General features: G+C 52.2%; 3 protein-coding genes across 3 annotated transcripts; 1 reads left to right on the forward strand and 2 right to left on the reverse strand.

The window, feature by feature from the left end:
• Positions 1-7,603: 7,603 nt before the first annotated feature.
• Positions 7,604-8,893, reverse strand: UCRPA7_8790 (putative bacterial hemoglobin protein; the record flags this gene model as incomplete). Its single annotated transcript, XM_007921300.1, has 1 exon — positions 7,604-8,893. The coding sequence occupies one exon, from the start codon at positions 8,891-8,893 to the stop codon at positions 7,604-7,606; it is 1,290 nt and encodes a 429-aa protein (XP_007919491.1).
• A 2,414-nt stretch (positions 8,894-11,307) lies between these two features.
• Positions 11,308-12,174, forward strand: UCRPA7_8791 (putative short-chain dehydrogenase reductase family protein; the record flags this gene model as incomplete). The annotated part of the gene is made up of 1 exon (XM_007921301.1): positions 11,308-12,174. One exon carries the CDS (start codon positions 11,308-11,310, stop codon positions 12,172-12,174), a length of 867 nt encoding a protein of 288 aa, XP_007919492.1.
• A 708-nt stretch (positions 12,175-12,882) lies between these two features.
• Positions 12,883-15,807, reverse strand: UCRPA7_8792 (putative glycosyltransferase family 4 protein; the record flags this gene model as incomplete). Its single annotated transcript, XM_007921302.1, has 8 exons — positions 12,883-13,531; positions 13,588-13,737; positions 13,792-13,878; positions 13,933-14,189; positions 14,360-14,562; positions 14,620-14,900; positions 14,951-15,336; positions 15,700-15,807. The coding sequence occupies 8 exons, from the start codon at positions 15,805-15,807 to the stop codon at positions 12,883-12,885; spliced, it is 2,121 nt and encodes a 706-aa protein (XP_007919493.1).
• Positions 15,808-23,303: the final 7,496 nt, after the last annotated feature.

Here is a 23,303-nt window from a genome sequence, read left to right on the forward strand (position 1 = left end):
CTCATACTTCTCCAGGATTGCATGAGCATTGGTGCCGCCGAAGCCAAACGAGTTGACACTGGCTCTGAGGGGATGGCCAACTGGCGCCGCGGGCCACGCGGTCAGCTTAGTCGGAACGTGGAGATGGTTGCAGAATGGTGCAACGCTCGGGTTGAGTTGTTCCAGGTGTAAATTAGGTGGTATGGCACCATTGTGCATACCCAAGACAACCTTCAGCACTCCGGCCAGCCCTGCTGCTCCCTCAGTATGACCAATCACAGTCTTAATGGAGCCGACAAACAGCTTTTGTTTCTCGTCTAAGACAGACTGGGCGCCTCCAACGTCAGCGCCGCTAAAAAACGCCTCATCGATGGCTGCCGCCTCACGCGGATCTCCCGCCTGAGTTCCTGTACCATGAGCCTCAAAGTACTGACACCTGTCGCGCGGGTCTAATGGATCTAGTCCCGTGCGTGAGTAAGTATCACGAATAAGCGCAGCTTGAGCTTGTGGGTTTGGCATCGTGATACCCCTGGTCCTCCCATCCGAGTTCGCGCCTGTTTCACGAATTATGGCTTGAATCTGATCACCGTCGGCTAAAGCAAGACTCAGGGGCTTGATGAAGAGAGCCGCAATTCCCTCGCCGCGGGCATAGCCATCAGCATTGACGTCCCACATACGACAATGCCCTGTGGGGCTGAGCATATGGAGACTCGATTCTACAATGAATTGTTCGGGTGTCATCATAAGGTTGGCGCCAGTGACGCAAGCCATGGTGCTTTCTCCGGAACGTAGACTAAGTACTGCTTGATGCAACGCCACTAGACTTGAAGAGCATGCCGTGTCAATTGTCATGGACGGCCCTCGGAAGTTGAAGAAGTATGATATACGGTTGGAAATAATGGATCGTGCATTGCCAGTCGCATAGTATTGAGAAGCTGTGAGATCGTCTCGCTGCGATAGTGTGTCATAGTCGGCTGTCATAACACCAGCGAAGACTGCAACTTTTTGACCAGCATATTGTTGAAGAGTATAATCAGCAGACTCGAGCGCTTCGTACACTACCTCCAGAAGCATACGCTGTTGTGGGTCAATAGCCTCAGCTTCCTTTGGAGTAATGCTGAAGAATGAAGCATCAAAAGCCCGGTGGTCTTGATCAAGCCAGTATGCTTTAGGTGAATTGGTCGTTCCGTGGTACTCTCCATCTTCATGATAGAATCCCTTGATACTGAATCGTTCAGAGGGGACATCTTTTGACAGATCCGTGGGATCTGATAGCAAAGACCATAGTTTGCTCGGCGACGTGACATCACCCGTGAAGCGGCAACTACTGCCGATAATGGCAATAGGCTCTGAAGGAGGTCTTTTGTATGACATCGGCAGGAATTGAAGATGAGACGAGGTTGAGATACATCGGCCGTAAGGCGCTGGAGCGTTGGCGAACTGAGAATGAAGTGAAAGCAATCTGAAGGCGATCAGAAGCAACGGCAGTGTATAGAGACGAGATCGATACAGCCCACGATAACAAAGAAAGACAATTTCGGTCGCGAGAGATGGTGTTATGTATCACAAGGATATATTAGGATCCAATTCTGTCGTTTATCTTGCCTAGACATCTAGAAGAGTGTCGGCTAGTTGATAGGGGTTGTCGCCCGTCTCGATAGTGTGGGCCGGGGAGTCTCACCGAAAGGCCGAACCACACCAAGCCACTCGGAATTCCGTACATACATAATAGTGTTGCCACTTCGAAAACATAGCTCACCAGAAATTGCTTCTTTCATTCTGAGAATCGGGCTAGATCTGCCCCTGAGCTCACAATGAAGTTCCCAAATCTCAGCACACCCTTCGAGGATTACTTAGGATCCACTGCTGAAAGGCACGGATATATTCACGTTTTTTTGACTACAATCACCACAATATGAGACTATCACATATCATAACGCTACGATCAACCTCATGCCTCGTCAGATCTAGAAGGTTGCTTTCATGCCTAGTTTGATCGTACGGCAGCCTCCACCCAAAATGCCAGCTCTGCTGAGCGGAACGGCATTTACTCTACAAAATAAGCAGCCCAAATTACAAGTTCATGATGTTTCCAGTCTTCTTCTAATTGTGCTCAAATCGTTTTGTATCTGTCTTTCCCGCACTGTAACTTCATTTAACGACACCGCAACAACACTCGAGAATAGAGATGAAGGTCTGGAGCCACCCGTTGCATCAAGATTAGGCGTAGATGCTGCATTAAGCAAAGATATCGCACCACGAAGGTCTGCCAAGAAGTCTTCTGCCAGGCGGATAGTGAGAATCATCTGTAGATTCTGTGATGAAACAACCTGGAATGAACCCAATGAGACATCTGGGAGCTTGCATAACTGTAATGGCTCCTTGCCACCAGTGACCGAGAGTTCCAGATTGACGAGATGAAAAGCTTTCTGGAAAAGTTCTAAAAGCCGCACATATGTCGAAAGTATCAGTAGAGAGCTTCCTGGGTCTAATTGTTGCTTGGGTACCGAAATGGGCTGTACTGAAGTCGCCGATGATGAGTCCGCAGAGAACGAAGCGGTGATCTCTTGCAAGGTGTTTATGAATCGCCGAGACAGCTTGAACATGGAATCAATAGAAAAGCTGGGGTCGGACGCTAATTCCCTATTCTCTATTGGCCTGTATGTGTAGATGTCCGTGTCGTCAAGACTATCAGTGAGCACTGGGATAGAGGCCGTCACATCCCAAAGCTTGCCATTGATATCGGATATTTCAGCCAGCCACTTTCCCTCCGGTACCACCTGCCTGGGTGAGGTTTTCAACATGATACGGCGGCGCCCCGTCGGCGCAGAGAGCTGACTGTTGATAAATGTGCGAGAGGTTTGTTGATGGGTTGGAGTTGGTAATAATGACAAGGAGGCGTGCTGGCTATGGAAAGTCTGTCCTTTGTCATCCCCGGTCGGTAGTGATGAAAAGAGATCTGTGTCAGAGTATGGTGAAGATGCTTCTGTCAGTTGATGAGACCATGGAGCCAGAGCATCTTCAGGATCCAGGAGATGGTTGATACCATTCCCTCCGCGTCGATGGAATGGTTGATGGGAGAGGTCGGGGGTATTTGCAGTTCTGCCGTAGAGCTCGGCAGGACCGAAGTCGAACCCGAAATTGCTCAAATCTGTTGCTGTATATGCCTGGGGAAATGCGACACCAGGGTCAGGCACTTGATTCATTGCAAGCTGGATCATGTCTCCAGAGGATTCTCCTGCATTGGTTTCTGACACAGTCTTGGTATTAGCTCGAGCCACGATATTAGGGTGACCTGGCATACTAAGTTCGTCCTGGGCTAGCCCGGACTCTTCGTATGTTCTCTTACGCTTCGGTGGTCTGGACAAGTCTTCGGGAGTGACGTTCGGATGTTGGTTCTTTCGATACCTTAACGATGGGCTGGACTTGCATTCGGCCTTGAGTCGTATGCATCTTTCGCATGGCTCGTCTCCACTGCGCTTGCAGCTCAACTTCTGTGCATGACACCGATTACAAGCCCGGCGTATAGGGCTCTCCGTCATGACCATTCCTCCTCCCGAGCCCCTCGGCGGATAAGGGCCTCAAGAGGCATGAAGCAGGTGGCCGAGTCTGACGTGGATAGCTAGCAGAAAGTCAAAAAGCCGAAAACGCTTGTTACTTTCAAGAGATGCCCCTGGATCGCCGAGGTTGCACGATTTGCGCGTGGGAATGGATATGGCCCATGGTGGATAGGTCTAAATGGGAAATGGACAATGGGCCATCGTCCCTTCTGGTGACGCAGAGACACGCGGAATGGATACCCGGCTGGCATGGCTCGAGGCCTTGTGTATCAGAGCACACATGTTGCCGATGTACCTAGGATGGTCCCAACTTGTGAGGAGCCCATGACTCCTGGCTGGCTATGCAGTACCTAGTCAACCTCACCTGCGCGCGGTTCTCGTACCCCTGCTGTCGATAAAGCAAGTAGCTAGCCAATCATTGTCCGAAAGAAGGGCTGGGTGACACTAATTCCCAGATATGTGGTAAGGCCTGACGTGCAAGTCGGTAGTGCAGGTCACTCTCAGTACAGATATGGGAAAGAGATTCCGTCTTAGGACGAAGGCAGAGTCTCTCGTCCCAATCAGGGTCGATGTCTAGCTTGACATGCATTTTAAGTCTAGGGGGTGGGACCCGGACGGCGTCAATCCCATTCAGTCCGTATAGTTCTCTCCCAAATGGAGAGTGGTTCCTCTAAGAGAACATTAGGGGCCACGTCCGCGATTCTCACTCGCCGATGGTCCAGTAAATCATGACGTTCAGTGCTATACTAGGTAGATCCTGTGGAGTGAAACCAAATATGCGGATCCCTCGATGGGCTGTACGACTCAGTATGTCACAAGGCTAGGCCCTCGTTCTCTATCGCTCGATTAGAGAAAGGCTCGCAACAGCAGCATGGCAGTGTTCGAGAGCGGGTGTTCGCATGCGCGGTGCTCGCACGCATCTGGACACCACCACCACGCCGGACAGAGAGTGGTGGCGGGTGCTAGCTGGTTCAGCAGACATCGACAAAGTAGTTTCTAGCTGAGCCTGTCTTGGACTTCCACATGATCTGAAGATTGGGAAAAGGTGGTCTGGACCAATTGGAGTCGAGATTTGATGTATAATGGCCTTGTGGAAACCTGGCCGCGAGGGGTTTCTGCATAACACTAAGCTCAACACGAAAAAACAGTGCGTATAGGTAGGCAATTTTCGCCGCTAGCGCTCTCCTCGCGCCGGCCCGCATGTTCCATACAGCAAGGAGCTGTATGCGAACTGTGGAATGCCTGATTGATGAGCCGGCCTAGAGATTTATGATGACCACTCCTGGGTGAGACATGGCGAATGAGCTATCAGAGTTGCAAGTATGAATTGAAGAGCAAAATGGGCTCTAGTCGGCAAAGTCGCTGAGAGAGCAAAGGTGAGGCGTCCACCCCCACCGAACGCCGAACTGGCGGGACCGACCAGAAGGCGTGGCATTCCAATGTGGAAGGCCGATTCGGAGTTGGAATCGTAGAAGGTTCTCTATTCTTGACTAATTTTCATAGTCGAGTTGATAGTCTGTGTTCATGGATGGCATCGTCACGTTGGGAAGCCTGACTCAGGCGAGAGAGAAGAAGGACCTTGTGAGCGAGAGACTGTTACATTGTAACTCGAAGCCCCGGGCTTTTGCAGTAATGTGCTGTCTAACAACTGCTGTGGCTAATACCAACTCGTTGCACGTTATCCACCAACATCCTTCTACCTGGAGCGTGCTGGTCACCTTATCTTACATCCCTTGTCCCTGAAAAGGCGCGATTCTGTGCAGCGCAAGGCCCGTACGCACCAGCCGTCTGACAGGCCGGCCAGCGGGCAACGAGGGGGAGATCCCGAGTCCATGGCAATACCCCTGCAAATGCTAGTTTTAGCAACAAGCCAGCCCATCCGAACAGGTCCGGCAGGATGCATCAGATCAATGAAGGTGCGCATGGGGCGGGCGGGCCAAGAGTGGCCCCTGGTCATCTTCCTGCAGTATCGTCGGGAGCCTGCTCCATCTGAATGGAGCAACATTCTCAGCTGGAACTCCGATCACTGCTGGCGATGTTGGTGCGCTAGCGTTCGTCCTTACCGGGGGGTTGTGCGCCTGATGTACTATGCAGGACAGCTTGGTCGGTCTGATGTGATCATAGGCAGGATTGCCTGCCTCGAAGTTACTCTAGATAGATGTCGTGTACGCAATCCTGTACCGTACTGGGTTCGTCGTGCGTCCAAACCCTGACCAGCTATGTTCAGCCTTCGCAGTGCGGCTGCACACTCTGATCGTCAGACGGCTGCTGGTGGTCCGAAGACTTCCGGGCCTGTGACAAGCAAGTAGGCTATCGCGGATGTATCGAAAATGAACATTGTAAGACAAGTAGGCCTCAGAAATGACAGCTTTCGAGCCCCATCATCGATTGGAGCGATATTGGAAGCCCATTGACGTCTTTCCACAACGGCGCTTTTGCCATGCGTATATCAATGGCTATATTAGTGGCGGGTCGTTCCTGGGCCGTACGAATCTAAGGCTCAGTGCAGGGACTGTAATTGTTCTTTGCGGGTGCAGGTCAAGGGATCCTGGGTAGGGGAACAGCCACGGTGGACGGGCCACTTCAATTGAGGTAGCCTGTTGAGCACACTTGAGCCACAATATGTTGTAGGGTGCTTACACACAAAGTTAGTTGTAGCAGTGCTTTGCTTGACCAGCTGAGGGGAAATCACAATACAAGCAGAGCTGTCGCGCCTGGCGTTCTCTCGTCACACCACCAGCCGCCGTCTGTGTTTTGAGGTTCGTATTCAAGGGCTGAACATCTCTCTCCCTGCGATTGATCTCGATCCGGCCTGGTAGGATCAGAGACACATCATCTCCATCTGTCTCGGTGTCGGGACGGCGCAGTGAGATCCCTGGTGCCTCGCGCGTCGAATAAGCTTAGATCTCCCAGCTCCCTGGCACCGATGAATTGTCCCATTGGCGACCTCTTCTGGACCGGACCTGCGGATCGAACGGGGGTCTTAGCAGCAGCGTGCGTGCGTGTCATCAACACCGTGGATCCGATGAGATGAGGTCGTAGGAGCGGTGGTGACACCACGTGGCCCATGTTGTATCCTGAATATCTTGTGCAACCGCACTCATGATAGTGCCTTCTTGAGCCCTGCATCGTTAGCAACATCACATCGACGTAGCTCCGTCTTTAGGCGATTTGCCAACGCCAACTCATGCAAAGGCGATCCCGCGGGAGCCCATGTCATGCCAGGTACGCGGCCGTCGATGGTCAACGTTAAGAGCTGCTGTTGGATCCGGCGCTGACCAGCCCCGGCGGGCGGCGGCGTGTGGCGACTTTTGCCCACTAGGCTGCCATTCCTCAGGGGTTATAGAAGCCTGCTGATCTCCAGCTGTTGATCCTTCTCAATGTCTTGCATGGAGACATGCACGACACGATTGTATAACACGACACAGATCATGAGCGTTTGACAGGTGGCCCGCTCGAGTCCTGCCACTAGGTAAACAACGTACTGAAAGCTTGTCAGACAGGAGCTCGGTGTACTCATGGCTCCGAAGAACTCTAAGCATCTTCTAAATGTAACGCTCCGAAATAAATCACCTGCGGGGTGCTGTTTTGAGTAAACTTAGACAGCCACCTGCACCAGATATGACAACGTAGCACGATCAACGATGCCGCTACCATCCGGTAACCTCGACGCACAGATCAGAGTCACTGTGTTGCAGATTCATGGGAATGAATCACTTCAATCGGCTCAACATGCTGTACAATGCACTATACCTCTAGGCTACACACAGCGGGGAACGAGAAGCCGCAATCCGATAACCTGGATGGAAAAGGAAAACGGCAACGGGTGTTAAGGTTAGTTGCAGTATTCGCGTATCGGCCGATGATGTTGGTAGCCGCACAGAGTCCTGGTTTATGAGTAAAGATGTTTCAATTTAGTTGACGTGTACTTCGTGTCATTGCCCCTAATATTAACGCCGCGTTTTACAAGATTTGCGACAATCTCGTATGTCTCTGGCCCCTAACCAGGCACTTCAACTTATGTATGTACAATGCAATAAAACTCCTGTATCATGGAAGACCATTTAATCATCAATAACATCTCCGGTCTGGAATAGCTCTAGGAAAATCCGTTCTCGTACCACGCCAAGGCCCTGCAATGTCTGCCTCACTTCGAGCATGAAGCTTTCTGGTCCACAAATAAAGTACTCAGTCTTGTTGTTGTGCGTGAACAAATCCTTGTCGTGCTCCAAATTCAGGAGGTCGAACCGCGCATCCCGGTCCTCGCGTAGGAAGACATGCGTGGACACCTGGTCCTTGTTACCCTCTTGTATGCGCTGGACAGCTTCGCCGAAGGGCAAGCTCTCCTTGGAGCGTGAAGTGTGCAGCCAGGAAACAGGCCGGCGGACCGAGATCGAGGATTGTGTGAGAGAGTCGAGCATCGACAACAGTGGCGTTGCGCCGACCCCGGCAGAGATGAAAACAGCGGGCACGCCCTCCTTCGTGGGGTCGGCTGGATCAATGAGGAACTCGCCTTGGGGGTGTGTGAGCTCGACCTCGTCGCCGACATTAAATTTGTCATGTAGCATGTTGGAAATCAGACCATCCACGTCAACAGCATCGTCATGCTCTCTCTTGACGCTGATGCGATAGTAGGCTCCCTCCTTTTCTGGTGCCTCGCTCAGACTATACTGCCGACTTTGCAGATGGCCCAGTTCTGGGACAAACACCTGTACACTGATATACTGCCCTGGCAAGAACTTCGGCAACGGTTGCCCGTCCTTAGGCGTCAAGTAGAAGCTGGTGATGCGGTCGGCTTCCCGCTCCTTTCTTAAGATCTTGAACTTTCTGAAACCCGTCCAATTCTCATGAGCACGATAAAGCTCAGCTTCCCTTCCAATAAAGACACTGGCGAGAATGTTATAGGCATTCGTCCATGCGTCCACAATAGCCGGGGTAGCGGCATCCCCAAGCACAATGCCAATAGCCTCCATCAGATACTTGCCAACAATGTCATACTGTGCTGGCTGGATAGTAAGAGACACATGCTTTTGCGCAATGCGTTCGACCGCATGCTGAAGTTTTGGTAGATCGTCGATATAGGTTGCGTAGGCAAGCACGGACTGGGCTAGTGCCCGTGGCTGTCTGCCATTGGCTTGGCTGGAGCTGCTGAAGATATTCCTGAGTTCTGGGTTGGCATCTATCATGTTCTTGTAGAACAAAGTCGTGATAGTGACTCCATGCTCCTTGAGGACTGGGGCAGTGGCCTTGATGATGGCGATTTGCTCTGGGGAAAGGGGTGCTGATTGAGGCAAGACGGGTGCTGAGGGCTTGGGCTGCAACATGGGAGCTTGTGAAACTTGAGCCGCGGCCATGCTGATGATGTTTCTTCTGAAGATGGTCTTTGTGGTCAGAGTCGAAGAAAGTAGTCTGGGAGCCTTTACTCGTAGGTATACTGTCATGTGAGGAGTGATGTACGTCTTCTTCCAACACCGCGTCGTAGTAGGCAGACGAGTCGCATTTTATCACCGTGACCCATCGTCTCCATATCGTCGCGAATATGTACCGCTTTCGTGGCCGGCCAGGTTCTTTCAAGAGGCCAAGCGTATCAGTTGATTTTGACAAAACACCAACGTCGTACGACGAAGAAAATGCTCCATAGAAGTCAACTCTTGCATCTCCGGGGCTCCGCGCACTTGGGGACCGGCAGTGGTGGTCAGTCAACGGCCGCTCTGGCGTTCGAGCCGGCCGGAGACATCAATCTCCCGTAAGGGTCCAAATGGGAGTCATTGATCGGTAAAGGATATCAGCCCATTCGCCAGTCCCGAGTTGTTCTCGCGAAGGTTGACATCTCCGCGGTGGGCTAGTTGTAGTGCAAACCGTTAGTGACTGAGCACGCCTCACAGTGAATTTCTTAACTTGCATGAGTCGTACCGCAGCAACTTTGACACGGACTTCGTTCCATTGGGATCATTTGCATGAAGGTAGAACTTGAATGAAAGTGTCTACGCATCTTCTCTGTTGTCTTAAAATGCAATTCCTTCGCGATGGGTGCTGCATCTGGCGCAGTACATATCTGGATCCTCATTTTCTCTTGCTCGGGGGAGATCGGGAACGAAACAGAGGCGATGTGTAAGTCATTGCCTGTGAGCGCTAAGCCCAGTTACTATTACAAATTTTGGTCTGACCCAGCATACCTAGACTGTTAGAGTAGTATGCGACGTAAGGAAGTGCATGGGCACATTGCTCTGGAATTGGCCCCTGCTACTCACAAAGCGCGCCCTTGTGGTAGATGTCAATTGGCGAATCGACACCGCAATTCCCATGATAACCGCCTGGATAAAACTGGATCTTGACCTACTTTTCAAACGCGGAGCTCCGTGTTGCACGCATGGTATCACCTGGATTTGCAATCAGTTATGTGTAATCTTACCGCCTCAGGCGCAGAGGTTGGAAATATCACCCTTCTCCGCGGCGACATCAAGTCCCAGGTGCCCGATCATCCCGCATGCTGGGAAGCTCTGAAGCTCGCCCAGGAAAGTCTCCCGCCGTCCATCTTCAATCACAGCTTTCGTGTCTTTCTATATACGCAAGCTCTCGTGGATTCCCCCGTGCCCGCTGTCGATGCGATAGGTGTTAGTTCCATTCTGTCGGTGTCAGTGCCCTCGCATGTCCTGTTTGCTGCCTGCATCCTTCATGACATCGGCACCGCGAAAGAACATGACAGCGCTCCGAACCGGTTCGAAGTTGTCGGTGCAGATGTAGCAGCAGACATCTTACGCTCTCACGGTACTGATGAGCAAGCTATTCGCGAAGCATGGCTTGCCATTGCTCTGCATGACAGCCCTCATATCGCTGAGCGAGTGGGCGGATTGGTACGGGCTGTACGATTGGGCGTCAGGGCCGACTTTGGCTCCCACCCACCACCGCCTGTCAGGTCTGCCGATGTAATCACTGAACAACTGCCACGGCTCGAGATTGAAAAGGATCTAGGCGACGCAGTAGTCAGACAAATATTAGAGCGACGCGACAAGGCACCAGGCGCCTCATGGCCTGGCGACTTATTCAGAGCAAAAGAGGCGAACCCAGAATGGAATGGCATTAACAAGGGATTCTAGCTGGACGACGAGAGACGATGAAGTCTCGCCATATTCCCGCACTCAAAATATGCAACCAAGTTGGTTACACTATTCTTTTCAGCACATTGGGCCTTCTACTCATTAGGGGTCTGTTACTATGCTGGTCACCTGTATTTCATATCCACGTATATTGAGCCTTAATATGATCGAGCAAATATATCTAATGAGATATCCAACAATTCAATGCGCTGTGTTGAGCTTCAGTGCCCACTAATACCCTGCGCGCTGTCAGTTACAGCTCCCAACTTGTCTTCAGTTGAGATGTTGATCACAGGTTGTCTCAAACCCTCTAAATCGAGATGAACATCAGAGGAACATCGTCCATATTCAACATCCATGAGACTTAGAAACAAATTGCTCGTTTTCGCCATGTCAACCAGGTGCAGCCCAGGTCGCGAGCGACGAACTGGCCGAAATCGGTACCGATCACCAACACCACAGCCAACTCCTCAGAATCACGCGTCACCACTGCTTCAAGAAGTTTCCAAAACATTCCAAACATGATGTATCGCCGTTCCGGGGTTGCTTCATGCATGCGGAAAGTCTCTCGGCATCCTCGTGCAGCTCAGTCACCCCGCAAATGGTGCTCCAGATCAAACCCCATCGCCCTGTTCAACACCTCACCACATCTTCGACGGTACAACACCACAATGTCCAAGTCCTTCGGACTTCAACTCCTCCAGCAAAAGCCCCTCGCCGAGCCAACCGCTTCATTCGCAGGCAAAACCATCATCGTGACCGGCGCCAACTCCGGCCTCGGCCTCGAGGCAGCCACCAAGTTCGTCGCCCTCGGCGCCACACGCGTGATCCTGGGCGTCCGGGACCTCGAGAAAGGAAATGCTGCAAGACGCTCGATAGAAGAGCACACGGGTCGCAGAGATGCCGCCGAAGTCTGGCATCTGGACATGGATTCGTATCCGAGCATCCGGGCGTTCGCGAAGCAGGCGGAGGCGCTGGAGCAGCTTGACGTCGCGGTGCTGAATGCCGGGGTGTACATGGTGGACTACCAGACTTCGCCGCATGGCTGGGAGGAGACGTTGCAAGTCAATGCGGTATCTACCACATTGCTGGCTCTGCTGCTATTGCCGAAGCTGCGGGTCTCTCGCAACGGCGCAGGCGTGCCAGTCTTAGAGGTCGTCACTTCAAGGAGGGCGGAGGCAGTCACCATCCCACCCGAGCAACGACAAGGAAATATCTTAGCCTCTCTCAACAATCCCGACACCTTTCAGTCAAGCCTGCAGTACCGCGCATCGAAGTTTCTGGCTTTGTGCTCTGTAAAGATGATCGCCTCCTCAGTCCAGCCTACCGAAGTGATCGTCCTGGCAGTATGTCCCGGGGCTGCAGCGTCTAGTCTGAGCCGAGGTTGGACAGGTGCCCTTGCCTCCATCGTGAAAAGTCTTCTCAACGCTTTCTTCTTGCGGACCCCCGAGCAAGGGGCGAGATCACTCGTTAGTGGTGTTACTATAGGCGCAGACGCGCATGGCAACTTCTGGTATGACGACCAGCTTCACGAGTAAGTGTCTTAAGACGAGCAACTATCTGTAACTACTTTGAGAGCTGAAATAAGCTTAGGACACTCACTACAGAGGACATGAAATCCTTGGCTATCCAGGTGTGGTCGGAAATAACGAAGGTGCTCGAGGATTGGACATAGCTTCAAAGAGATAAAGATGGCCATGGAGAGCTGTGTTTCTCACTGGGCCAATCTTTCACGGTAAGATTCTCTAATCAAGTCATCTAGCACTTATCTTTTGGTCTATCAATCTGCCGAAAGTCTGACCTTTTTTCCCTGCAACCATTTTGTACTTAATAGCACACTTGCACACTTGAGAATCCACACCAGTAAAATCAAAGCCATTGTAAAAACCAGTATATGTAACCTTGTGGAGAAGATCGGAAACAAACAGAGCTATTCTTTCATTTGATGAGCGGTGATACCGGTTGACGGTGAACCCCTGTCTAAACGATTTCCTTCTAGGCATGAAAGTTCAGAGTGAGGAGTTCGAATGAAAGCCGGCCCCCCATCCCATCAGCCGTGGATGAGGACTCGGACAGGGCACCACATGTCTTGCAGTCGTAGAGACAGCGATGAGTTCAGTGTAATGCCAAGCGATAAACATCAAAGCAACGGTCGAGGAGATCGCGAGCATTGAACATCTCGGAGCGAGGACCGGAGCGGGAAAAATCATGTTTAACGCAAGTCTCAGGAGAAAGCCCGCTTCAACCTACGCCTCAGGGGCAGGTTTGGCATTTGGTGTGGTCTGCACCGGCATATCCTTCTTCTTAGTAAAGTGACGCGGCAGCCTATTCTCGCCCTCCTTGTAGGGGTAGCCAGCCTCTTCGCGAGCCATGTCGTTGACCCACTTCTCATTGCCGTCGATACCGCCCTTGCCGTTCTTCTTGACACCGACTTGGTTCCACTTAGCAGCAAGATAGAACCAGCCAAGTGCATTACCGACGGTCCCAACTTCGTCAGACACTCCAGTGCGAGCCTCGTAGCTCATCTTCTTGTGCAGTTCCTCGTTTGTGAACAACTCCATCAGATGGGCAGCGACAGCCTTCCAGTCACCTGGCTGAACTAAGAAGCCGTTGACATTCTCCTTGACCTGGAGCGGGATTCCGCCAGTGGCAGTAACAATGACGGGACGTCCTGCGTGAAGAGCCTCAGAGACCTTGACCTCGAAACCCTCGCGAGTAGAGAGCTGGAGCACGACATGGGCATTGGCAATGATCGTGTTGAGCAGCTGGTCGTTTGGATCGAGGCGCATGACACTGATATCCTTGCTGAGTTCAGAGTAATGCTGCTCAATCTGGGCCATGGTCTGATCGTAGATCATGCTGGCGTCGGGATCGTCAACTGATCCGTTACCACACCTGCGGCAATCAGTTATATTGTCCTAGAAAATTGTTCAAACAAGTCGGTGACTTACACAATGAGTTGAGGCACATCCTCGATGCCTGCCTTCTTGCATTGGCGGCGGAACTCGGCATAGGAATCAATCACAGTGGGAATACCCTTGGCAGGGTCGAAACGTGCAACCTGAGCGATGTACTTTCGTGCCGGCCAGCTGAGCTCAGTCCTGGAAGAGATTTAGTACGGCAGACGAGATGTAGCAAGTCTAACAGAAACTTACATGCGTTGAGAATGACAGGCAACATTGTAGATGTGACCATAATACCCGGCGTCCCATCTGTTCAGGTGTTTGTTCAAGCCGTCAAGCCTTGATAATGATGTTAGCAGGACTGCTCTAGGGCTTTGACAGAGATATTCTTACCAGTCCGTAGTTGCAGGGAAGTAGGCGACTTTCTCGCGCGGAACTGTATGCGGAACGAAGTAGGGGATGGGATGACTGATGAACATGTCGGCCTGCTGGATGTTACTCCATAGGAAGTCCCAGATGTCGGCTTGAGGCGAGCCAGACTTGGCGACGAGATCGGTGCGGATCTGAATGTGAGAACGGTACAGAACGGGGCGGTCAGGGGTCAATCTCTTGATCAGGGGAATCAAGCCAGGCATTTGCGGATCGTCAATCTAGTCTCCATTAGTACCACGAGTGACAAGACGCCCACGGGCAGCGTGGGGGCGGTCCGCGTCATGTGCCTTGCAATGCAGCCTTGCATAATACAGGCTGCATGAGGTGTGGGTGGAAGTTGGAGTCGCTAAAGGGGAAGGTGGGAGAGGGCTGGAAGAAATTTACTCACAATGACAACGTCGGCACCGCCCTCCTCTGCTGGACGCAGAGGCCCGCCTTCAGAGAACCAATATCGGTTGGCATTGTCTGTGATCCAATCGATGATGGATGCCTTTTCTTCTGCTGAGATACGCTGGTCGGGATGGCTGACTCCCTGAAGAATATTGTGGATATTCTTTGTGATTCGGAAGACACCTGGGCGAGGCTTCGGGACTATTCATAGCTCAGTATTGGAGGGGCATGGGGGTGTTCTAGCAATTGACAACCTACCATACCAAGTCAGGTCTACACCAAGCAGACGAGCGAAGCGGACAAGAGCATGTCGCATGAGAGCGACGCCGCCACCCTGTGGTGTGCTGCTGAAGAAGGCAATCTTGACCTTGTTCTTGCGAAGATTCCTTGCAAAACCTACAGTTGCCTCCCAGGTTGAGCTGCCACAAGTGTCCTTGTGGTTCTGAACGGTAGTGAGGTGGGCACGGAACCCGGCATCCGTCTGGACAATGCCACGGAAGCCAACTTGAAGTAGAGGAACTAGGGATGGGCCAAAGTTCCTGTGTGCTCTCGTTAGACATTGTGCTGGACTAGTGAGGCGAAGACTTACATGATACACTTGCGAGCCATAGAATCAGCCTGTTCATCAACACGCTTGGCATCCCAGAAACTCTTCTCCTTGTGCTCATCATCAGGGCGCATGACAATGGGGACAATGTCCAGCTCCAGCCAGAGACGAGAGCACAAAGTCGGGCTCATATACTTAAGAGTGGTTGGGAGACCAGCGCCGATGAACTTGGCAAAGTTCTCATGCTCATATCTCTGCACCTCGGCAATCACAAAGTCGGCAATGACATCCTCGCCCATTCTCAGGGCATCATCGAGGACAATGTGCTTGACAGAGAAGTCGATCAGGTAGACTGTGTCGTGAATGGCCAGGGCGACAACAGCAGTGTGGTCATCGGAGAACACAGCTGAGATACCAAGGTAAAGAGTCTATAATAGTTTAGAGTCAACACTTGATTGATCATTGCGCACATCGACCGGACAACGCCAGGTAGTATCAGAAATTCCAGACCATCAAAAACAAATCAACTGAAGTCACAAAAATTCACACAAATTATGAAAGGAGACTAGAAAATGAGGAGAGTGGTTTGTAGTAGGAAACAGAGTTAAAAATGTGTGATGCTTGCAGCTCAGAGAATCAATGAGATATGCAAATGCAGGCTCGTGCAACAATTGTAGACTAGACAAGATGATCACTGATGTACAAGAGAATCCAATAATATCACTATGACAATCCTGGAGATAACCACACAATGGCGCACAAAGAAATAAAGTTGATGGTTGAGTACGTACAGTGAGAGCAGCACCGAAATGACCTTCTTTCTCGATAATGGTGCTCATCTGTCTCTGACGGTGCGCCGAAGCGCCCGTGGAGAACTTGCGACCCTCAGTGAACGCCATAACTGCGTGGATGAAGGGGCCGAGTCTTGGATGATGGTGTTGTTCTTGTTGATGGGTCGGCTGCGCCTGTTGGTGGGGACGAGCTGGCTCTGCTGGCGTCGAGGTTCCACTGACGTGCGCTGAGATAGGCGCAAGCTCGTGGTGGGGATCTAGAGGTAGAGGCAGGTGGTGCTGAGCTGCTGAGAAGACTGGCGTGCCAGGTCCAGCTGAGGATGGTGATGATTGACTTATCGCAGCGGCAGCGGCAGCAGCTTTGATAGTCGCAGGAAATGCCTGTTGATTGTCCGTCTTGGTCAGACTGCGGTCGCTGTCACCAGCAGAATCTACAGGTGGCAGCTGCTGAGGCAGGGTCTGGTGTGGGGTGGTGCGGGGTGAAATGGAAGGGGAACGAGGTGGGCGAGTGGAGTTGGAGGGGTGCAGGTGCTGTGTCGTCGACGATGGTAGATCGCCTTCGTGAAGCTGCGGGTGATAAGAAGTATGAGTAGTAGGACGAGATTTGGAGGTGGCTGTCGACGATGATGACGACGATGTATTGTTTGTTGTATGTGGTGGTGTTTGAAGGGAGGATGTGACAAAGACGTCGTCGGGAGAAAAAGGACGAGAAGATGATGAGCTGGAGTGGAAAGGAGCTTGAGAAGGGAAAGAACGAGGAGTAGGAGTAGGAGAAGGAGAAGGGACGAGGTGTTGCGGCTCAGAGCTATTTGAGGCGAACGAAGAAGAAGGAGCAGCAGCTGTTGAGGCGGGTAGCTCCTGCCTCTGCTTGTGCTGTGTGGTCTGTATTGGTACTTGTGTCTGCTCCTGTCTCAAGGTCTGGTCGAGGCGGTGACGGTGACGGTGACGGTGACGTTCTTGCTCTTGCTCCTCAGGTACTTTCTCTTCTGGGCTGATGATGGTATTACGGTTGTTCCTTCCCAGAGCTACCACAGGCTGCTGCGTATCGGTAGGCTCGTTCAAGCTACTTTGACCTGGACCTGGACCTGGACCCGGACCCGAACCCAGACGCAGACCCTGGCCCTGGCCCTGGCCCTGACCTTGACCTTGACCTTCTTGAGGAAGGGGCTCTCCTGTTGAGCTTGGGGGCTCCTGCAGCCGGTGCAGCTCTTCTTGCAGGTGCTGCTGCTCCTGCTCTTGCCCTTGGTCTTGCTCTCGCGTCTGCGCGGGCGTGGGTATAGGTACAGGTACAGGCACTGGTGTGGGCATACCTAGAGGTGCAGCTGCGGGTGCAGGTGCAGGTGCAGGAGTGGGTGTGGGTGTCTCTGCAGGTGCCACGGCAGCTACGTCGTCTAAGTCTACAAGCAAAGGCACACCTTGCTCTTGTCCTGGTTGCGCCTGGCCACCTTGGGCACTGCTGCCGTGGGGCTGATCCGGAACGGCGTGCAGGTGAGCAGGTGCAACTTCGTGATCTTGGTGGGATACGGGTACAATGGACCCAGGTCGCTCTAGTATGGTTCGACAGCGGCGTCTCTAGCGTCTGGGGTACCGACCGATGATGTACAGGGGGCGAACGAAGGTGGAGGTGGACAGATGTTAGTTGCCCACAAGCGGGTTTCTACCTAGAAAGCTCCACTGTCATGTCAGTCGAGGTGCAGCAAGTACAGTGCTGTACCATGAGTATTTGCAGGTTGCGAAACGAAAGAGGTAAATTCCCCATTCAAACACAATAACCCGATCTAGGGGAAGAAGGAAACGGGAGCTGAAGGAATGGGGGTCCACAAGAGATTCCAGGATTCTGGAATACCCTGGGACAATCTGGTGATATTAATTGGAGAGAGTGACGTGTTTCATTCTCAGCCATGCTATGCGCCATATCGGAGAGAAGATATCGCAGAACACGCAAAAAGGGCGGTTAATCCGACATAGCACACCACACGGAGGGAATAGCCAGGCACGACAATCCAGTCGTTACAGTAGGCAGTCCATCTAAGACTACCTACCTTGGCCTTCCTCGAGCCACTGTACCATCCATTCTAGCCCGCCTGTTTGCTCGCGGGGCGAGAATCTTACAATAAAAGTAGGCATGGTACAATTATGCTGGAGGGGCAAGCCTGAGAGACGCTGTGGCCAGCACACATTTGTGGTAGAATCTCGAAGTTGCTGCTCGCCACTGCTGTGGGATGTCAACGCAGAGTCTCTCGACCCACCCACACACCTCCAGCAACCCAGGAACAGGGTCCCAACTTGTAGAACCCTGCAACATCGATGAGATGTAGGTTTGCACGTAGGTAACTCGAGAGCGGGCAAGCAAGGCAAGCAAGCAAGCAAGCCATGGAGATTCCCGCAAGCCCATTAGAAAGCAGTCAAAATTGGTCAAAGTGAGAAGTCATCAATCAAAACAGGGACCGCATTAGCGTCGCAGTATCTCTCATGCAAGTTGAGCGGTGTCAATCGGGTGGGAGTAAATTTGTTTCTAGGCTGCATGCCGCCTACTGGTGATGATTGCTTGACCCTCGACGAAAATAGGAGAGTGCAGTCCGGGTGCTGCTCAGACACTAGCGACCGCCGCGTCAACGCCGCCGGCATGACCACATGGCCCATGCAAGAGTCGGTGAGGCAGCGGTCAGAAAGCGTGGGGTAAATCGGAGAGTGGCAGATGATGCTAGGAGAAGCAAAAAATTCAACTGCAATGGATGGACGGACATGCGTGTGTCCAGGGCTCGTTGTGATTTGCCAAACTAATGCGCGTGCAGTGGCAGACAGAGCCACGGGGTACAACCGCGCAGAACAGAGTGCAACAAGCCATTGACAGATAGTAAGATTTGATAGATGCTTGCGCAGAGTGGACGACATCGAAAGTGAGATGGAGTGATAGAGAAACATGGATACTCACAGCTCGTCTGCTGTGTTATGCTAAACCTGTAAGGCCAGGCTTGCAAGATGGCGAGCAGCAGGCTGTCTCGCCTGTCGTAGGTGGTGATCGTAACGGCTTATTGGAACCTAGCTTTGGAAGCTGTACAATTCCCGAAATGAGAAGAAGAAATCGAAAGTTTCACACTGAGCTGCCCCTTTGGTGGAAATCGAAGATCGAGTAATGTAACAGGTTGGTATTAGACCTGTACAGTACCCGCAGATGATCTGCGATGATTGTGACAGTTCGGAGGGCCCGGCAGGCGGTTTGGTAAAGGGCTTTTCGGTGATTGCTCGTTCAAATTCTGCTCCTTCCTCTGACTGTTCTCTTTACCCAGGCCGATTCGCAGTCCCTAGCTTGATTGATGTCGATAGTGTTCCTTCTGTTGTCAGGGGCGGCTCTTTGGTCGTCGAACAATGCCTTTTCTCCTTCTGTTCCAAAGGTGAGAATATAAGCCAGCCTGGTTAGGATCAAGCCTAAGACGCAGGAGATGAGGTTAACCGTTTTAGATAGAGTGGACCTCTTGAATTGTAATGGAAGGACGCAAGAGACGGATCAGAAGGACGGTAGTCTCTAAACGACTATCTAATGGCCTGGTAATTGCGTTGCAGCGACTCCAGCACGGTCTCGCAGTCCTCGATATCAAACTGTACACTAACTGCAGGAGGTATGCAGCATATGCAGGTTGGGATGCCAGCAATACCGGGGATGCAACGACCCACCGCGTGAGATGCAGTAGCGGAGGAGGAGAGCTTCTAGTGTCGTGTCCAGACGGATTACGGTGAGGACGAGAGGTGCTTCAGAGAGCTCGAGATGGCCTAGCGAGCACTGTGGAGCGGGACGCCAAAGCAAACAAGGAGCTGCTGGATTGGGGTGGCCTTGTCTCTGGCGGGACGCGGGACCCGTAGACGATGGTGTGGAGGTTGGATCGAATGCGAATGGGGTGGGAAGTAGATGCGCTGTCGTGCTGCCGCACCCCGCCGGTGATCGGGCTGGTCTCGGTCGGGGATTTAGGGCCAGAACAGACAGGGGAGGAATCGGATACGGTGGGGACGCAGGCAGGGAGGCTAGCTCGGCTGGCTGCAAGTGAGCAATGCAATTCGTAACGACAACTGAACCGCCTTGACTTGACTTGCAGACGCAAATGCGATGCGATGCTCGGGCGCCGAAGAACGGTGAGACGAAGGCGAAGGAATTGAAGGGAAGCTGTACTCTTTTCCCACTCTTGGAGCTTGGCTTCAGGTACAGATAGATGAGAAAGCTTATTGCTTCAGTGAATTACGAGAAGTCCGGAAGACGGCCTAGTGTGTGGATGTTAGACGTCATGCCTTTATTAAAAGGCTCCGCCGAGTATCATACGATTGTTCCCTCCACCGCCCCAAGACTCAACCTTGGCCAGGACACCAATGCGGAGAGGCTTTCACTATGCGGTAGTCGCTGGCCTTCGGTCATCGCACTGGCGGCGCTCGGAAGGCACCCCTCAAAGCAACCAAGCGAGACTTTTGTTGGGGTCATTGACGTCTCGCTCAAGCTGTCATGGATGCCTATTGGGACGGACCTCCTCCCTGCAGAAAACCGTTGTTTCCATGTTGCTCGCAAAATGCCGATCCATCAAGTGATGTCTCATGCCTTGGGTGGCTGAATTGCAGAAGACCTGCCCACCATGATAGCCAACAGCTCGGGTAATGCTGTCCACTGAACACATGTCCCATATCCGGTACGGCTAACTTGCCGGCGCTTCGGGCATCAAGATCTCCATCTCGATCCTTCTCAGGCCTCCCACATGTTCTAAGAGCAACCATGGCGTGTTTTGACCAAGGTCAGGAGGTCATGTGAGCCCCCAACATCCTCGCGGCACTCGACATTCGTGGCGGTGACATCCTGTGCCTCCAGTTGAGAAACAATTGTGGCGCATTCGCTGCTTCAACGGCTGCACCGCGAACATATCGCGAACAGCTCTAGACTTCTTGGTGCAAGGATAAAGGCGCTGATGCCTATCTCAGTATTCCCCCCGGATCTGAGCGTATTCTGAATCAAGCAGGTCGGTTGATCTCGAGAAACTACCAAACTCAAACCCCCACGTTCCAGCTGCATCGTCTGCAGTCGCAATCGTTGATCCCGCGTCTAGACAGAAGCGCGTGAGCTGAAAAAAAAGACGCCGGAGCCCTAAGTGTGAGTGATTTTCTCAACGCTCAGGTGTAGTACAGTACAGGTTCAACGACCCTCCATAGAAGTAGAGTGATGTTTCGTGGGTTGCTTTCTGGAGCATCATAGCCTTTCTACGGTACGTAGGTAGCTAACAGCCTTAGACGGCAAGGTCAGACGCCACTAAATAGGGCTGGATGACCCCGCTGAGGTAGCTACGATCGTAGTGGGGTTTTAGAGCTGGCTTCGGTCTCTACCAGAAGGTTAAGAGACCCCACTAGCGTGCTTTAGGTACTAGGCAGGGATTGCCTAGGATCGTCGCAGCCATTGTACAGTACGCTGTTGGGGTTAAGGGCATAGGTAAGGCGAAGGGGTGCCATGGAAGGTAAGCATGACAGTAAATGGGGTCCAATGTTTAGCATTGCTGGAGGAAAAGAGCACCTGGGCATGCTGTGAGATCAAAACCGAGAGGTATCTATCTACCTAAGCTGTGCTGTGGGCAAATGATCTAAGGTAGTCTAGGTGAGGTCAATGGATTGCCCAGATTAAGGCCAGGAGAACCTCCGTGTCCCGACTTCTTAGATGACATAATGTCAGGCATGTACGAAACCTGGAATGGAAGGCACCTAACTTACCTAAGCCAACCTGCACCAACGTTTCACTGGATTTGGACCAATATATATGAGGGGCAGAAACCTGCCATAGAACTCCTCGCAGTCATCTTCACGTCCACCATTGACCTGATCACGGACTGCATTCTTCACTTGAATTTTCAGTGCCACTTCATATTCCAAACGCCTGGCTTCGGGTCGTCAGGATATTCGAATCTGTTCGCTCCAGCAGGCAATTTTTCTTGTCTGAGGCTGCTCTCAAGATCATGGAGGGCATATTTCCATCCGTCAATTCGATTAGCTTGTTTGTGAAGCACCGCTATCAATCGGATTAATTGACCTGCTTGAACTGCTGTAAATGCAGATTTCCAAGACAATGTCAAGGTCGTTTTGTAGGTAGATAGCAGGTTGATCAGCAATCAGTGCATATGTGAACTTTCTCGCAACTTATCTCCGCCAACCAGATCTGGTACGCATTACCCAAGTAGGTAGGTGCCTCTTGCTTGCAGCGCGCCCCGAATCCTGAAATCCTTTGAAAAGCAACGGACCTGATTATGATGATAATCGAGTTACATTGTGTCAGCATTCGACGGTGGAAATCCTTCCACGCCTTTTTTTCGACGCAGTTTTGACTCCAGCCTGGCCATTTGCTCTGGGTAGATAGTAATGCCTTACTTTCTCATGTTGGCTGGTGGCCTCCCGCCTTGAGCCTCCATAAAAGAGCTTTTCATCCTTCGTTGTTACTGGCGTTGGCGGCGATGGCACATCATCGATCAAGCGCGACGGTCGTCGCTATCGCACTACTTTGGGCGGCCGTTGCGATCGCAGTCTCGCCGACGACGACCGCACCCGTCTCGTCGTACACGCCAAGCGTAGATGCAGCCCGCCAAAATGCTTTCCAATTATTCAATGCCGTCCACAGCGCTATGCGACAATGGGGCTCCTCCGTCAATCACAATGGCCTGTCTTTTTTCCTAGCTACTGTGCCAGCAGGCCAGGTTTTTTATCACGGCAACCACATAGCCGTGCGCCCCGAAGGCTTCGAGTGGCTCGCCTTCGAGATTGAGCATGCTATTCAGTTCGCCCGGTCATGGGACCCGCAGTACTCCCCGCGATCTTTCTCGCCTCATCTGGGTTTCAATGATTCCAATCAGTCAGATGAAAGCGGGCAAGAACTGGCATCCGCCGCAACATCAATTGAGGAAACACTTCGGAGTTTACATGGGCGGACTCATGATTTCTCAGAAGCTGCTGCCCGGCATGAGCGTGCCCGGATAGACACAACAGTCGGCCAAAAGCCTTTCGGCACCACAAATACGGACAACAATGAGGATGATGAGGAGAATCCCATCACGATGGATGACAGTTGGACGCCGCCCAGTTTCCCAAATGTACCGTTGCGTGGATACCTGCACACATATCGAGCCGCAAGGCCACTTAACCTACTCTATGTGGATGGAATGGCTTCTGCTCAATGTCAACTCGGGACTCTTGATTCACAGGACCTTATTTTACTCGGTCACGATGAAAGCCCCCACGACGATGCCTATACCGAATTCCAGCGGGTACAAGACATGTGCAGGTTGCTAGACAGTTGGGCATTGGATGACCGCCGAATCGATGGATTCGTTAGAATGGAGACCGCTTTCGAAATTATCTACTGTCACTTTGAGGATGAGGAAGCACTAGAGCTTGTCAGTTTCTCGGGTAGCCCGTTTCCGAACCAGACCTCGTTGTCAATGATGGACTTCGAGTGGATTCGAGCCGCCGCTCAAAGATACCACGGTATGCCCGCGGGGAGGATTGACATCGACTTCAGCAGCATGGTCACTGCCTATGCATACCCGATCAATCTGACCAACCCGGACCAGTCGAGGCCTGATTTGCCGCGGGTG

Source organism: Phaeoacremonium minimum, assembly GCF_000392275.1.
Source record: "Phaeoacremonium minimum UCRPA7 unplaced genomic scaffold PA7_03_scaffold_610, whole genome shotgun sequence".
NCBI lineage: Eukaryota > Fungi > Ascomycota > Sordariomycetes > Togniniales > Togniniaceae > Phaeoacremonium > Phaeoacremonium minimum.